Raw genomic sequence first — 17344 nt, 5'->3', positions numbered from 1 at the left:
TCCCTGCCCACAGTAGCACTGAGTGAATGTTCTTCTACAGAGCTTTCCTTATTCTACCTCTACATTTGCAGTAGACAACACATGTTGATTTTATTTTTCTGGGTTTTGTTGTATCACTAATTATCTTTCCATACTGTGCTTCACTTTACAGCACTCTGTCTCCAGAGTAAGCATGCAATTTCTTACTTTGCACTGTTCTTTTGAAATACTCCTTTTACTATAACAGAGAATGAATACAGTGTATCATCTTTGTTCTGTTAATGAGAGGTATATTTTGAGTAGTTCACACACTTCAATCTTTGTGGAAGATAGCCTGAGAGAAGAATGAAAGAGAATTTTTACATATGGAAGAAAGTCGTGTAGTCACATCCATGTGTTAAACTCCTGTCTATATAAAGTTGTAATGTTTTTTTTTCTTTTGATTCACTTACTATTTTTGAAGATTGATTCTGTTCTAATAAATGAATGGTATTTTTTTCTTTGGTTTCTTCTTGAAAAATGGTCAGGTTGTTAGGTTTAATTTGATATGCTTTCAATCTCATGAGTCTTGCACTTTTGGCTTAGACTTTGAACACAGTTCTGCAAAATGTCCTGCTCTGAACCAAATGGTCAATAAAAATGAGCTTTTTTTGGGAGTGAAGTACTGCAACTTGTTCTAGGGTTTTTTCAGGATTGCTTGGAGTGTAGCCTAAGAAGTTTTGGCAGCCTTCTGGCAGACAAGTGAAATATAGACTGTACCTAGTTAAGAGCCGAAAAATAATAATTCTTTTTCTCATGGTTTAAAATGTTCTTTATGAGATTAATTTTATCCTGCTACAGTACCTTCCTGCTGTGGATGGGTAGTATGCACACCTGTTTCAGTTAGCAGGAGTTGCGGAATTGCCATCTTGCATATTAGAGCAGAAAGAGACACAAGTGAGGTAGTTAAAACAGTACTGATTGTAAGGTTATTCTCAGGCATAGAAGCAAAATTCCTTTTGCTTTTTGAGTACAGTTTCATTTTCAGCGGGCAGATTTGAAGATGGACCTTTCTGACACTGGGTACTTAAACAGATTCTTTGAATGTTTTTTTGTTAGTCTTTTAATGCTATCCAAGAGGGAGTGATGCTTGCATGGTTATCTGTGTTTCACTGCAGTTTGTGGCTGGTCTGTGTTTTAGTCTGGAAGTTACTTATAAGTTTCATTCTTATGTATTATAAATATCTCCAACTTTAATGGAAGAATATGTAATTTTCTATGTTGGAAAAAGCTTCTAGTTTATCCTTTGAGTATTGTAGATTCTTGCATTTCTGCCCTCATTATTTTTTCCTATTTTAATTTTTATGCATCATACCTTGCTATGTTTTTGATAGAAAAATACCAGAAATTTATGGAGTCCTAAACATTCTAATATAAATAAATAGTAAAAAATTCATTAGCCCTTACTCTATTTTTTTTTCTTGTTTGATACAGTCTAGATTAATATTATGTACCTACCATTTCAGCATTACTGATTTTGACAGTGTTAAGCTAGTTTGGGGATATTATTGAATTAAAAAAAAGAAAAAAAGAAATTAATTGAAAATGCCTATTCTTCCATTCAGTCTCAGAAATGGGGCAGATGACAGAAAAAATTGAATAGGTTACTTAATAAAATTTCAATCTGAAAACAGTCAGTGGTGCAACAAATGATGGATGGTTTACATTTAAATTATACTCCTGTTTTAAAAAGGGATCAGTAGGGAAGGTAAACAAAACATAAGTACAGTAGTGGACCAGTGCTTTGTACATAAATCTGATCTTTGGAAATAAGTCTGCTTATTATAACTGTGTCAGTATCTTGGCAGTGTGAATAGTGATCTTTTATTTTGTTTAATTTATTGTGTGCATCTACAGCTGTAGGCACTGTGCAACACAAGGCTTACCAAATCCTGGTGAATATTTTCTAATTGTTTTGAAAGCACTCAGGTTATCCAGTATTTTGCTGCATAGTTATGAGCTACCTGTCCTAAATTTGCTACTAATATGTTTTCAAATATGGTGCTTCTCAGGCTGTGAGCTGCTTTTCCTTGCGCATTGACATACTAAAATATTGTTGAGAATGATCCTAGTTACTCAAACAAGAATAAAAACCAGATGTTTAATTTTCTATTTATTATGACAACTAAGATAGTTGTAGTGTATATTTATGAAGTCTGCATAATACCATAATCCAGATTTAATTTCAAGGTGTTTGGTAAAGTTCATGCTTCTGGTTGTTGTCAGTGAAAAACATTAAGGTCTAAATAAAACTAGTTGTTTGTGGGTTAAGATTTCCCGCTGTGAATGTTGCCTCATGTTCTAGATTTCATTTAATGGAAGTTTTCAAATTTTGTTTTTAGGTCGAACATCCGGCCAGACTATGCAGATACAAGCTTTCATGAGTTCAAAATGCACACCTTCAGTCGGGTGACATCTTGCAAAGTCTGTCAGATGCTTCTGAGGTATTGTAAAGGTTTTTTTTGGATGGTGGTCTCCCCTCTTCTTGCCCCTGTAAGGTCAGGCTGGATGGGGCTTTGAGCATTATCCCGGTCTAGTGAAAGGTGTCTCTGTCCATGGCAGAGAGTTTGGATAATCTTTAAGGTCCCTTCCAACCCAAACCCTTCTATGATTCTATGTTGCACATTGTTGATATTCTGAAAAATGAAGCCGCAGCATTTTAGCAAGTGTATTTGAGTGTGGGTAGTTGGGTAGTGCCTTTGTTAAGTATAGGCATGGAATAATTGAAATTAACTTCAGTTATGTTCCTCCTTGCCATACATTTTTTCTTCCTTTAGCAATACTTTTCCTGACTAGTCAGACTGACCTGTATTTTCAGAGGTGGTTTTTTTTGTTTGTTTGTTTGTTTGGGTTTTTTTTGAGTGTTTTTTTGGGTTTTTTTGAGGTTTTTTTTTGAGGTTTTTTTTTGAGTTTTTTCCCCTCAATCCATTATGGTCTAAGTGACTATGAGCAGGGGTGAAGACCTTCTAAACTTAAAAGTCAGGAGGGATAATTCCTGACTTTGGAGCAGTGTAGTTGAGTTACTGGGTCTGTACTAAGTGCTGATGCTGAGGAGCATTTGTGCACGCAGGACACAGCCCCCAGGATGCTGCCTGGGTTCTCCATGGGCCACCAGCTGGGTATTCCCAAGTGCCACCCTGTGGTACAGAGACATTTAGAGGAAGTAGCAGCTCCAGATATTACCTGAAGTGTCCATGATATATATTTTTAAACAACTGAACTAATTTCAAGTCAAGAATATTTGCCATACAGCTAAAAACTACTCAATGCTTAAATATATATTCAAGCTTACAACTCTCTTGAACTGGATCCTGTTCTTCATGCTGCATAAGCAAATTCCCACTGAGATGAAGTGTAGAACTGTAGTAGGATAGATGCATTATGGTACAATTTCAAGTGTACTGTTCTGAAGTAGCTTTGAATTACATTGAAATGGAGGCTGTTATTCTACTAGTAGTCGAAAAAAACTGGTTGTGATTTTTAAATGGCTTGTAGTGACAGAAAGCAGATGAGCTGCTTGTTTGTCAGTTGTCACTTTTTCTCAAGCCTTTATGGACTATCATTATGCAGAACAACAAATTACTTCTAATACCTTCTGCCATGTTTCTTATGTCCTTTATGTGTGGAATTTGTCACCTCTAATGTATCACTACTTAATTTTATTTTCCAGGGGAACATTTTATCAAGGCTATTTATGTTCTAAGTGTGGAGCTGGAGCACACAAAGAATGTTTAGGAAGACTAGACAATTGTGGCAGAGCTAATTTAGGTGGTAAGTCATTTTAATTGTTAGAATACCATTTTTAATTAGGACATAAAACTTGCTAGATATAATTAAGGTTTAATTTACCTCTAATTTGTGTTTATTGTAACATGTGTACTTGTGAAGCTACCATTTATAAGCACAATTAGAATTGCATTTAGGATTCATAGGGATTTTTATTGCTACTAAATGGAAATGTTCCAAAGCAGGAGAGAACTGTTACAGGTCAAACCAAATTTCTTCTTCAATGTCACATACAACAAGGAATTCCTCTTGTTTCAGTTGTGGACTACTTATATATAACCCCTACAGTACAGCACATCATCTATCATCCTTGTACTTCTCCCTTTATGTCAATTTTTGTATTTTGCTCTCAGTTCCTAAAGCTGTTTATGTTGCCTCAGCTTCCTCTTTCATCTCTTTGGTTTCCATGGTTTCTGTCCACTCACAATATTCACAAAAAGGTGATTGATGGCTACCCACTTCCCACAGCTAAGAACTATTTTTTTTTCCCTTTTAATCAATTGCTCAGCGAATTTCTTCTCTGGCCACTGTCACTTTGCACTTTCCCTGTTTTTCTGCTCTCTGGGACCTTAAGAAATCTTTTGATTTCAACTATCATTTGGCCTCCCACAAATAACTCCAAAATTTGTCATCTTCCCATTCTGTTCAGTATTATACCTGTAAATCTCGTCCTGACATCTTCTGGATCTCCCACTGATACTGCTCAGTGTTAGCCCCCATCACTGGCCACCCTTTTTCCCCCCTATTTCCTACTCCCTTGGCTGTAGTGAGTTTGTTATACTATTGCCACAGTCATATAATCCTAGTGCTATTTTTAACTCTTTCCTCTGTCCAGCTTCTCAAAGATTCTTTTTTCTAGAGATTATTTTGATTTGCTGTTGTGTTTAAAAAAGAAAAGCCATTGGGAGCACATAATGATTTCTGCAAAATGGAGTTTTATATGTTGGGGAAGTTTCTAGTCATGTATCATTCTCACATCTTTAAAATATTTGCATTCCTTTTCAGAATTATTTTATAATAATTTGTGAAGTTTCTCATGTCTCACATATTTCATATAAGCTACTGCAACCTCTTCCCTTGGGCTATTTTCTTTTTGACATTAGTATCTACAATCTTTGTAAAGTGCTGTTGCAGAGATATTCTCTCTGCCACTTTTGAATTATGTGATGACTTCATGCACTGCTCTTTACTAAACCGCTGTTTCCAAATTTTGACTCTGGCTTGTTGTTCCTTTCAACACTGTATGAGCTGGTTTCTGTCTTTGCTCCTGTGTGCATTACTTCTGATTTGTACTTGGCTTTTGACTCTCTGTGCTAATTACCTGTCCCAGTCTCCCATGAAATCAACACGGTGGAAGGCACTGACTTTTGCTGCAGTCAGTAAACTTTTTTTTTCTCAGCTGCTTTTCTGTGTTGGAAATCTTCCATGCTATCCTTCAAGTCTGAACTCTTTACAAATAATCTTTTGTAGATCTAAAAACCATACAAGCAATCACAGTATTTGTTACTGAAACCCTTTTTAGAGCACAGACTTTTCACAGCACCTCCTGCAGATATTCTAAGGAAAATAAAAATTAAAAATTATCTTAAAAATTTAATGTTTTAAAGCAATTACTTGAAATTAATAGAATGGAAAAACAAACACATATCGTTCTTTCCAAAAGAACTGTCTTCTGTGGTACAAACCACTCCTACTTCTATTTTTTTTTCTTTGTCTTGCTTCTTTTCTTTTAATCACTTCTGTAGTTTTTATTTTAATTGGATAGCTGGCACCCCAGGAGGCAGGAGCTTATCTTTCTGTTCCTCTGTAAATATCTGTGGACACATATGGTGCAACATGCATCAGTAAGAATGACCATAAATGCCTAGATAACAAAAGGTCTGATTTCTTTTAATTTTCCTGCATACTTAAGAAATGCTGTAACCTTCTAGAGAGAACAAAATAGCAGTAGCAACAAGTCACAATTCTCCTTCTTTTAAAGTGGAATAAATTATAATTTAAAAAATTCAAAGGAGCAGAATGGTGTTTTGGATTTTACTTTAAATCATCTTCCTGGTGTTTGTAGAATTATAGTGTACTGAAATTCCAAGCAACTGGATGCTTAGATCCTTGCTTGTGTAACGTGTTTTGGTTACATCCAGGTGTTCAGCCCTCTGTCCTCTCCTCAAACTTCACTTTCTCTTCTCAGTCTGTTTTTTCTTCTATGCAAAGACTGTTTGCTGTAGCCCTCATACAAGACAGGAGAGTTGTGTATCTCCTACCTGCTCCTGAGGAGAAGGACAGGAGGTGCTGAGCTGTGTCTTTCCTTACAGTCTGCTCTATGACCATGACTGCAAAATCCAACTCAACACTGCAGCTCTTGCAGGACTTCCCCTTTATCCAACAATGAGCATGGAAAGGACAAGGGATTTTGCTTACCTAGCTGAAAATGTCATCCCTCCATCTTATAAAGGGACTTTGGACAATGAGGAGGAAAGAAAATTCTCAGTTTTTTCTCTACTGCTTTCCTCTTTTACTCTTTATTTGCCTTTTTAAAGAAAGAAGCGTTGACTGACCAGTGCTGGCCATTCATAATGTGCACAGTCCAAGGAAAGGTTTAAGCTTTAAAAGAGCCTGCTTCCCATGTGGGCCTGAAAGGGATGAGACAATCAAAACACTCTAAAATATTGATTAGTGAAACTTGAATTATTTTTTTTGGAGCTGTCCTTTATCTGTTCCAGAGCTATACTGAGAAATGAGGTCTCCCAGAAATTCTTTTCATGCCTTCTAAGCTATGAAATGTTATTAAAGGCATGCAGGCATAAAGATATAATGTAAAATTCAACATCTTCACTGCACTTCGTGAAAGAAGTATGCTTTGTAGGCACAACAATCTAACATGGGTTTAATTTTCAATACTTTTATTTGGAAATATTTAGATAAATTAATTTATTATAAATATAATATTTTTTATCAGTGCCATTTGCTGCTCCTGTGGGAACTGGGCAAAGGCTTGTACAGCAGCATATTACCTGGAACACTTGTTGCATGGTGGGTTGGTTTGGTTTTTTCTCCCCACATTTTTTGCTAGGGGACTATTACAGCCTTTTTCACAAGATATAATGTACGTGAAACTGAATCATCCTTTTGGGAAACTGGACATTACTATTCCCTGGTCACATGGTATTAATTATAGCCACAGACATAGAATATATATCTATATATGTGTAGATATATGTATTTTCTGTTTAATCTGGTGTTCTGTCATTCTGCCAGTGCCATTCCAGATGCATGACTTTGCAAAGTGCAAATCTCCTGTGTGGTAGACAGTGTCCAGGAATGTTGCTCCCTGCTTGATCCTGTTAAACTTTCTTTCTTTTTTGGTGTTTGAAGAGTTTTGCATCTTGATAATGCTTTTTCATTTCCTTTTTTGGAAATGTCCCACTGAATTCAGAGTGTTAGAACAGTGAGTTCTCTGTGACTTTGGGCTTTTGTGAAAAGCCTTGACTGACTGCTTCTCTATGATAAATTATTTTGACTCCTTAATAGTATATTCTCTAAATGGAACAGTTTCAATATTTTAGTTATCTTTTTATAAGTGTAATTTTTTCTATGTTTCAAATAATTTTCATTCGTATTCTGTAGACCTCTTGTAGTTCTAGAGGCGTATTTGAAAAAAGGTGATCAGAGTTCAAAGCACTGCAGTGGAATATGCCATTAGGTTTCTCAAAGACATGTGAATTATCCTCAGCATTTTCTGGTTTTGTAAAGTTTAAGATTCTGTTTCCTTTATAGACCATGAGCAGATGTTCTTGCCAGCCTTTCTGAAATAATGCTTAGAACTTTCCTGAGTGGATTAAATCTTTTTAAATTTCATTCCAAGTTGCACTTTGTGAAAATTCAAAAGGAACACATCCAAAGAGAGATGAAACCTTTTGAATGACAAAATTAAGTGTCAGATTTAGATGATACACTTATGAGAGAAACAGTGACAAAATCTGAAGATAAATTGCTGTGTTCTCATGCTATGCCGTATACACAAACATATGCCAGTTCTTCAGATGTTTTGCTTCAAAGAAGGCCAGTTCAGCAGATTGTAGAAATTTTAGTGATAAAAGATGCAGAGTTAATCAGTTGAATTAATAAATAGAACAAAATGTTTCCATTTAGCCCTAGGGTTTTCTTGGTTGATGTTCCTGCCCTTGCTGCTTTAAATAGCAGTGCTGGTTGAGGTCTTTTGGGCTTGTTTCTTTCATTATTGATTTAACAGGTTTTTTTCCCCCTAAAATGCTGCCCTGTACATCCTCAAATAGCCCTCTACATTTTCATATATTTTACTTTTCTGCCCTATCAATTATTTTTTCTGTGATTTGGAATCATTGCTAATGTTCTGATGAACTCTTTTGAGTCTTAAACAGACTATATGACTGCATTTTCTAATCCTTAAACACAAGGATTAGAAAATGGCTGGACATATTTCTGTCACCGGCCATTTATAAAGATATACACGGTGTTCTTTTCTCTGCTGGCTCCTCTCTCTTGTTACATCTGGCTTTTCAACTGCATTCCTGTGTCTTATTTCATGGCACAGAGCAATTTCACTCATCTGGTGATGCTCTCCCACTGGCTGGAAAGGTTTGTGTCTGGGGATGCTTAAGACTGGGGCCTTGGGTAAGCAAGAATGAGTAAGACACACCATTAGTAGCCAAAGGGAGAAGCTGTATCTCTTATTGTTCCCACTTCTATTGTACAGTCTGTTCTGTGTCCCTTGCAATTTCTTCAGAGGCCTCATAGGATTGATAGAACAGTATCACTCTGCCCAGAACATACTGAAGAAATCCAGGCTATTTCCCAGTCTAAACCAGCAGAAATAACAATTCATTTTTATTTTTTGACTGGAATTTTTCCAAGTCCATCAAATTATGTTAAATTAAGTATTCTCAGGCAAATACTTGCTGGTTCTACTGACTATTGAATATTTTAATTAGAGAAACCTCCAATGATTCTAGAATCTGAAAGTGTTTTGAATATTTTAAATATAATGCCAAACCCACAGAATTTTCTTCTTTATATTGCTTTTCCCAGGGAATGTTAAAGGCGTGTCTCATCAGGTCATAAATAGATTCGAAAAACATTAGCTGGTCATTTTTATAGTAAATCTTGCTTAATTTATGCATGATTTCTTTCTCATTTGGATAATTTCATTTGAAAAGGTGTTATATTTCTTTCAATGGAAAAGTTTCTTCCACTGTGAGATGAACTAAAAGTTAATGTTGGCATATGAATGGGTTAAGTTTAGATTTGCTCTCATACAGTAACGTGCATGCCCAGTGATACAGTTCATGCTGTTCATGTCCTGATTGCTTGCTACAGCACGTTAGAGATTATTCATGAAAAGCCTGTGCTCTTGACATCTCAAAAGAAACCAGCAGCTTTCACTATGTTTTTGCTGACATAATCAATAGTTGCAAAATTGCTGGCTCCCCTCCAAACCTCTAGTGTCAACTGAATTGACAAGTAAATGCTCAAATCTCACAAAGTTCATTGGAGTTATACCACTTTTTTAAAAAATGCAACAGAGGTTGAGCTGTATTGCTTAACTAATGATTCTTGCTCAAACTGAACAAAAGCCAGTTAGGGCACTTGATATTTTTTTAGGGTCCTACTGTGTGGTACATCTGGGTCACATTTCTAATTTTGTTCTGATTGAGTAATGACTGGCTAAATGACTGGCAAGGAACACGTAATCCCACAGCTCCTTCCAAGGGACTTAGTTCATAGTTCCTGCATTTTAAATATTTTAAATATTTTGTTTTAAAATAGAAAGGTGAGTAGTTTCTTTCATATACATTTTATTTACACTCCATTTAGTTAGCATGTAGATCCAGCTGCTGTGTTGCATCCCTGAAGAGCAGCTTACTCCCATTTTCTGAGCTCTGTTCCCTCACTTACTGGCACCAGCTGCTGCTCCTCTTGCTTCTGTATTAAAATATAATTATCAAAATGTGACCCAGTGGTAATGTGGCCTCAATGAATAAACAAGAAAAACCCCAAAACTGTGCTGAACTATAGCATTAATTAAGTGGCTGTCAGAACTGAGGACTCGCTTGATAATTTCATTGGCACTCTGGTACTGAGCAGAAACTTGAATTCAAGTTGTTGTGTGTAAAATATCTGCTGGTAGATATCCTCATGTGCTACTTTTTTGTTTTTCCCATCTAAAAATAAAAATAAAGGTTTTCTTGGTCATGTACTTGTGTAATGCTTGGGAAACAGGTCTTTCATGAGGACATGATACAAATATTTCAATACAGAATATCCGGAGTTACAGGCATATTTAAACTGTAATGAAATAACAAGTCTTAATTTTTTGAATAGGCTTTTAGGTGGAAATACAGATACTGGATATTGTTTTCTATTCCTGAAGTGTTAACTGTGAATCCACAAATGGCCTTTTGGTCCATCAGTGTTGGTGTTTTTTTTAATCCAAATCCATAATTTCCCTTTTAATGAAATTTAGTTTATATGAATGATCAGGAGTATTTATTATCTTATGTAGGGATTTATTGAGCCCACTTATTCAGTTATTGAAAGTTAATAACTGAATTTCCTAATTATTTATTATAAAAACCTCTGGGATGCTGTGATCACCAGATGGAACTCATTGATGGAGTTGGATTTGGGATATTTTCTAGAGGTAAAAATAATACTCAACAGCAATGTTTGAAAATCAGATTCATTCATTCCCATTGGAGGCTAGAACAACATTTCCATTTCAACCTTTTGATAAATGACCTGCTGAAATGAATGTAAGTCTTTAGAATATAGAAAAGAAAGAAAACCCCTAAGTCTGGATTAGAAATTTTGGCCTCTTTTGCAACTACTTACCTATGTAACTTCATTTCAAGTCATTCATAATGCTGAGATCAAACATTCAAAAGAGGAGATTTTATTCAGATTTTGGCAAAAATTCTGAAGGCATAATCAGATTGTAAAAGACCAAAATTTTATTGAATTTCAGCAGCACTTGGGCAACCAATTCCCTCAGGCTGCTTAGAAAACCTCAACAGACTACCTGCATCTCTTCCTTTGGGCGGGCTTATGTTTCTTCTTTGCTCCCTCTGGAAATGCAAACGCCTCCTCTGGAAAGGTGGCAGGCGCAGAAGCGCTCTCGTGGCTGTGCTGCGCGGCACCGCGGGCGTACGTGAGCGCGGCGGGGCCGTGCCCGCCCGCCCAGGCACGCCAGGCCTTCTGCTTTCCCACACTCCACTGCCTGATGGAGCCTTTCTCTGTGGAACAAAAGTTATTGTTTTACTGTGGCTATGCCCTCCTGTTCAGAAGTCAGCACAGTAAAAGTTTTCCAGTGTGCTGAAGTGCGCAGAGACCAGGCATGTGCAGCTTGTGCTGGGCCTCAGCAGCGTGTGTACTGCCAGAGGCAGACATAGGCAAATACAGCTGTGTGTGCTTTGGTAAGGCACTGACACCGAATCTAGAGTGCACCCAAATACCTGCTATCAGATTAGATGTTCACAGGACGTGTAGGAAAGATATGTTCTTTTGTGCCTTTTGTGATGTGTGGTGGTGTGTATGTGCTGAAGTGTTACTGGCTTTATTCACTCTTTCTAATGTCCCACAGGATTTTTTTCCCTAATTTTTAAGTAGTACTGTAAAATTTATAGTAAAAGCAAATAAACCAGCAGTGCCGCCAGTCTCTGGTGTACTAAAGCAATGGTGAATTGAACATGAAACATAGAACACTTTGAAGCTAAAGGTACATGTTTAACCTTGATACACCTTGTCACACTGTGAAAAGGCAGAGAAAAAAAAGGTGTGAACTCGACTTGCAATGAAGTGTAGCTTTGAGTTCCCAGCGAGCCAGTATTTGTGCAGCATTTTTGCAGCGCTCTGAGGGTTTGTCAGGTGTGGTGTCCCGGCCTGCCGTGCCGCTGCTGGAGCGTGCAGGTGCCCTGCAGCCGGAGCCAGCCCGGCCATGGGCGCAGCCTGGCGGGGCCAATGAGCGCCGGCAGCGCGGCGGCGTTTGCACAACAGCGCCCGGCGCGCCCGGGCTCTGCGCGGCTGCACGGATCAGGTGGCAAAAGGAGGCAGCAGGGTTTTCTGTTACACCACACAGCACAGGCTGAGAGTGCTCTGTAAAAGGTGCACAATTTGCAATCAACAATAATGCCAATTTTTACTTATGTTTCAGAACACGGAAACGTGAAACATGAGGTAAGGATTTGTTTTGTTTTGCATGCGATGTTTGTTTTGTTGGTGACATAAGAGCTCCTTATTACTCTGTGTGCATGCTGATGGAGAAGGTATGTTTTTCTTCTGGGTCTGCAAACAGATTTAGAGTGCTGTAAAAGTTGTCTAAGCAATAAGATATTCGTGACTTAATACAAATTTTCTGCTCCAAGTGCGAATTAAACTTGCAGCAAAATGACAGTGCTGAGAGCACTGAAAGGGGTGGAGCTGCTTTTTTAAGCTACAGGTAAGAAAACATACATTGCTTCACAACTGGTGGTTAGATCCTTACTGTTCCTACACAAAATCTGGCTGTAGAGTTAAAAGTATTCTTTTTTTTTCTCTACCATGCTAGAGAACTATGGGGTGATGAAAGATTGGCAGGGCGGTGTTTGCTTCTTCATGTGAAAAGACTAAGTTTGCAGAGGTATCCTGTGGTATGGAGTTTATATAATCTGGAGATAATGTTAGAACAGGACCTGAACAGAGAAGCTGCTATCGTGCACATAGCGTAGCTTGCTGTCAGCCTTGGAAGGCTGCACACAGGGCCACTCTGTTAACAGTGTGTATTTTAGATCAGAAGTTTATGGTAATTGCTTAAATGACATGCCAGTTATGAGCAGCATGCGAGTATAAATGTTGCTTCTCTCCATAAGCATGGCTGTGTTTGACGCTGTTGCTGATAGGAGTAATGGAAGGATGTCATTGCTGACATGGCTGGTGCAGGGGTAGCTGTGTGCAGGGCTCACCATGGCTGTGCTCTCTGATGTTTGAGCTGTTTGGGTGTTACTGTAACCCCAGACAGCAGTGGGGCTGGGTGAGGGCAACTCTGCACCCTCTGCTGAGCTCCTGGCATGTGGGCCTCAGGTGGGCTCCTGCTCCTGGGATCCTGCAGGGGAATTGTGTGGTGACAGAGGAGCTCTGGCAGAGGAGAGGGGTGTGCTGCCTGTGCCCAGCCCCAGCCCCTGCCTGTGCCCAGCCCCAGCCCCTGCCTGTGCCCAGCCCCTGCTTGGTCTCCTCACTGTATCCTCAGCCACACCTCTGGCCAGCTGCTGCCCAGTCTGTCATGTCTCTGCCTTGACACATGTGCTGGATAAGGACACTCTTAAACTTGGAGAATCACAGTGTGGTCCATTTGCCTGATGCCTTTCCAGCAGCTGGGAGGCTTTGCTGGAGACATGTGACAGATCATCTGTTGGGTTTAGTGGACAAGTTGCCAGCCTTCCTAAAGCTAGCTGTGGTGACCATACTGTGTCTGGATGAAAAAATAGGTATACTGTTTTTTCTTGTTAGGAAAATTAAGGCCTCCTTTCTGGAGCTGTTGATTTGCTGTTGCCTATTGAGTTGATCCAAAACATCAGGATTACATTAATTTTTACCAAGACTCACATTTAAGTGCCTGCTTTAAATCTCTCAGTGCAGAAGAAAATTTAAGCATGGATAAAGAACTGTCATTCTGGAAAACATGGATTTAGGTTTTACACCATAAAGAATCTACTGGTAATTTAATATGTTTAATGGTCTTGAGCTCATTTTCATACAGCTCAAAAACTATTTTCCAGCCAGTCCATTGGTGTATATGACTTGAGTTGTCACAGTCCCTCTGTTATTTTTATTTCAATTAAGCATTTCTCTGTCTTCCTTTGTACTTTTCCGAGTCCTGCCCCTTTCCCTTTCTTGTGCAAATCTGTGGTTGCTCACCAATCTGCATAAATCTGTATCAGTAACATGGCTGCTATCTATAAAAAACAATATAGGATATAATTGAGCATTTTGCTTTATCCAGTACTATTATCTTCATTGTGGCATCAGCTTTAAATTTTTATTCTATCCACTACAGATGAAGCAAAACTTCTATCCTTTGTTTAATTAGACTTGTGGGGTATGGAGAGAATATGTCCAAGGACTCAAGAGTTTGAAAGCTGTTTTCAAACCAAGCTTTTGATTTTGCTTGCCTGCTGCAGGGCTTGGTAATTGGGTTATGCCTCAGGTTACTGCTTTCTGGCTTGCCTTGGTGTGTGTCCTGCATCAGTTTATATCAACGGCGAGTAAATCAGAGCAACCTAATTGTTCCCTTTGTTATGCAACGTGCCTTTCTCTACTTGGTTTGATTAAAAAATAAATAAATGCATGAATCATCATGCAAGTTAGCAGATAAAACAAGTTTGCAAAAGCAGATGAGTAGTTTGCAGATATGCGTTATTGCACATTGAAATTTCCAGAGATCCATAGTAAATGTTTTAGTGTAAAAAATATAGAAAATAAATGGAAATAATCTGAGTCTTGTCAGAGAGGTCTCTGATTTCACACAACTCTGGTTCCTCCAATTTTATAGAGACAGGCAAGTTGCTAAATGTATTTAAATATTTGCCCAGAAAATAAGGAAATTAAGCATTCCATAGGGAATTGTAGTTAGCTTCAGTTTAAAGTAAAAAATAGTGGAAGTTTCTACTGTATTAAAGTAATACAAGTGGCTTTGACTTTTGTGTTGGTGGATGTTACCTGGGGTAGATAATGCCAGACTGCATGTTTCCCCCCCATCTTATTCAAAAATGATTAAAAAATAATTTGTTCTCAGTATCAAAAATGTTGATGTATGAACAAACCTTCTATGGACTCAGATTTTTTCAGCCTAGTGTCAGAAAAAAATGGGATATATGAAAAAGCCATCAACATAACTAAGAATATTTTCAAAGTGTGATCTTTCTATGAGATAAAGATAATTGTGTTGGTGGTTGGGGGAAATAAGAAAACAAGCTTTGCCTAGTAGATTGTGGTAATGAAAGGATTGCAGTGAACCTCCATGAAAACTTGTTTATTCATATCCTTGATTTTTATTTTTGCGCTGCAGAAACGAACAAATGGAATTAGAAGAAGCTCTAGACATGTGGACCCAGGTTTGTATCATGACTTTTTCATACTTAAGCATTAAATAAAAAGAGCAAGAAAGCTTTAACTTGCTTTGTTAAGCTGCATTGTGAATGCTATTGCCATGCACACAATTCTGAGAACTTGACTGCTGAAGTCATGAAGGTCTAAAGTGATTGCTTTGTCTGTGATTTCAAAGATAAGGTCAGCTGGTTGAACTCTTAATTTTTTTCCCCTTGTTTTTTCTTTAAGTAGAGCTCTGGTTCTATTTGAACAACAAAATGCTTCTGGGCTTTCAGTTAATATGACCCACCCTACTGTACTCTGTAGTTTTATATGAAATAACAAAGGGATGAATAGCGACAGTTGCTTATAAAGTTCAGGTTCTAAGTCTTCAAGTTCTGGGTACTCTTAGCTCTTAACTCTAGTGGTGCTCAGTGCTTAACTGTATGAGTTGCTTTTCTGAAAGGCATAAACCAACTGCAGTTTTATATTGAATTTCAAAGTGATTTTATTTTTCCTGTTAGTTTATAGTAGATACTTCTGTGGAATCATGGCAGCAGCAGCCCTTAAGAAAGTTAAATGCTTGTGTACTCAAGTGGGTGAACATTTCCTCTGGAGACCCATTATGTGTCTGTATAAAATATTCAATGTTTTTCAGTGTAACTGTGATATTTTTAGTGTCATTTTAGTGTCAGTAATTACATTTCTGTCCTTTATGTTTCTTGTATAGTTTAATTACTGGAGATTTGTTATGCAGATATTATTTGGAATAAAAGTAAGCTGTGGATTATTAAATATTTCTAGATGTGGACATCTGAGAATAGTTGGAGTTAAACATTAAACAGGATGGCAATTCTGTACACCACATTATAGCCTGGCAGAGCTAAGCACTTTTCAAAAAGTAGGAATGCTGGTTGTGCCACTAGCATTGCAGCTGTCTTGGCTTGGAAAGTCTAAATGTTGTAACTAGCTGAAGCAGACCACACCTTTCTTACTCACGTACCTTTGACATGTTTTGGAACACGTATCGTCACTTTGTTCCCTCTAGCAAAATAAACCTGCTTCATGATTCTAGAAATGGTTCTGTGTATTGTGACGACTGCAGCCATTAAAGAAAAAAATGAGCACCCTGTAACTCTGAAAATTAATACAGTCAGAGGGGAAAACATCAAGGGTAGGAATTAAATAATGCAGAAGGAGATGATTTCTTCCAAGTGTTTGCTAACAAGACTAAATTCTTCCTATTCATTGGAGCATGTTGCAGTGAAGTGTAATTGTGTGCTTGCAGAATAGTCCTCATAGGCTCAGTATCTTTTAAAACAGCTGTCTCATGCAGAGTCAAAAAAGTCAAGTAATTTAGCTTTGAGAACCTTTTGAGTGTGCTGGTGATTTTACTTGCTGTTGAAGTACGATGGAAATATTTGCAGGATCTTTATATACAAGGATAGTTTAAAAGTTGTTTTTATTGAAGACTAAGTACCATTGAAATCACCAAAAACAGTTGAATTAAGTAGGTCTTTGAAAGTTGCATATGGCCAATGCCTAAAATCCAGAGGGCAGTGCTTGGAAGAGATCAGTCATGTCAGGCCTGCATTACTGCATTGAGCCTCAGAGCTTTCCAAGAGCATTGCCATGTAAAGTTCTGAAGAGCCTGAGCACCAGGATTCTCTTTTTGCTGAGGGAGGTGGTCAAAAGTTTGACTGCCAGACTGCTTTGTCTTGAGAAGGTTTGGTCAGCTGCTGCTGCAGCCCATGATGTGATGGTGCTGAAGCGTGGGTGCTGGGTTAGGGAGCTGGCACTTGCAGTGAAGTGTAACCAGCACCTGCAGTGACTAAATATTGATGGAGTTTGATATCACCAGTAAATGCAAATATTTTGGATTGTAACTTGTCAGTATTGTTCTGTTATGTGTGTCTTGGCTATTTTAGTAAAGAATAATGAATGTCATGGTCAAATTAATGCATTGGTGCTTCTCTTTTTATGCTTAAAGTCAAATTCAACTTTTGCTGAAATAGCTTAGCCCAGAATGAAAAATAATTGAAATTTGATGAGAAGTAGTGCAAGTTGAAGGATGGTCTAAACAAAACAATGGGAGGCTACTGGGTTGAAATATCTTGTTTCCTGCTGGTAAAGCTCATTGATGAAGGAACCTATTTAGCTGAAGTACCCTAAAGGCAATAAGTTAGTTTATGGCTTTTTCATTTCTGTTTCTTTGAAGCTGGGTTAAAAGTTTTGACAGTGACAGTTTCCTCCTTGAGGTTTGCTTTGTGCTGGATAAGAAAGAAGGGTAGAAGAAAAAATGATTAATGGCTGATGAGGCAGAGAAATTCCCATAAAACGAGAACAGTTGTGAGAAAAACGTGTACAAAAAGAACAGTGTGCAGAAACTGTACAGATGAGAAGACTGGAAATCCTACAAAATATGGCTTTGTCTTTATGATGTGCA

At 37.9% G+C, this 17344-nt stretch overlaps 1 protein-coding gene across 12 annotated transcripts in view; it reads left to right on the top strand.

Moving 5' to 3' along the window:
- Positions 1 to 17344, top strand: part of VAV3 (vav guanine nucleotide exchange factor 3) — a 177211-nt gene that overhangs the window by 83512 nt on the left and 76355 nt on the right. For 11 of the 12 annotated variants that reach the window (XM_077785484.2, XM_085585946.1, XM_085585943.1 and 8 more), the window contains exons 16-19: positions 2361 to 2462; positions 3689 to 3789; positions 11990 to 12012; positions 14879 to 14924. In XM_077785484.2, the coding sequence (XP_077641610.1) occupies positions 2361 to 2462; positions 3689 to 3789; positions 11990 to 12012; positions 14879 to 14924 (272 nt within the window). The remainder of the gene's footprint in view (positions 1 to 2360; positions 2463 to 3688; positions 3790 to 11989; positions 12013 to 14878; positions 14925 to 17344) is intronic. The other variant, XM_085585948.1, reaches the window with a different exon arrangement.

This window comes from Lonchura striata, chromosome 8, assembly GCF_050655825.1.
Source record: "Lonchura striata isolate lonStrDom1 chromosome 8, ASM5065582v1, whole genome shotgun sequence".
NCBI classification, from domain to species: domain Eukaryota; kingdom Metazoa; phylum Chordata; class Aves; order Passeriformes; family Estrildidae; genus Lonchura; species Lonchura striata.
The sequence above is the reverse complement of the archived record's forward strand: the minus strand, read 5'-3'. Positions and strand labels throughout refer to the sequence as shown.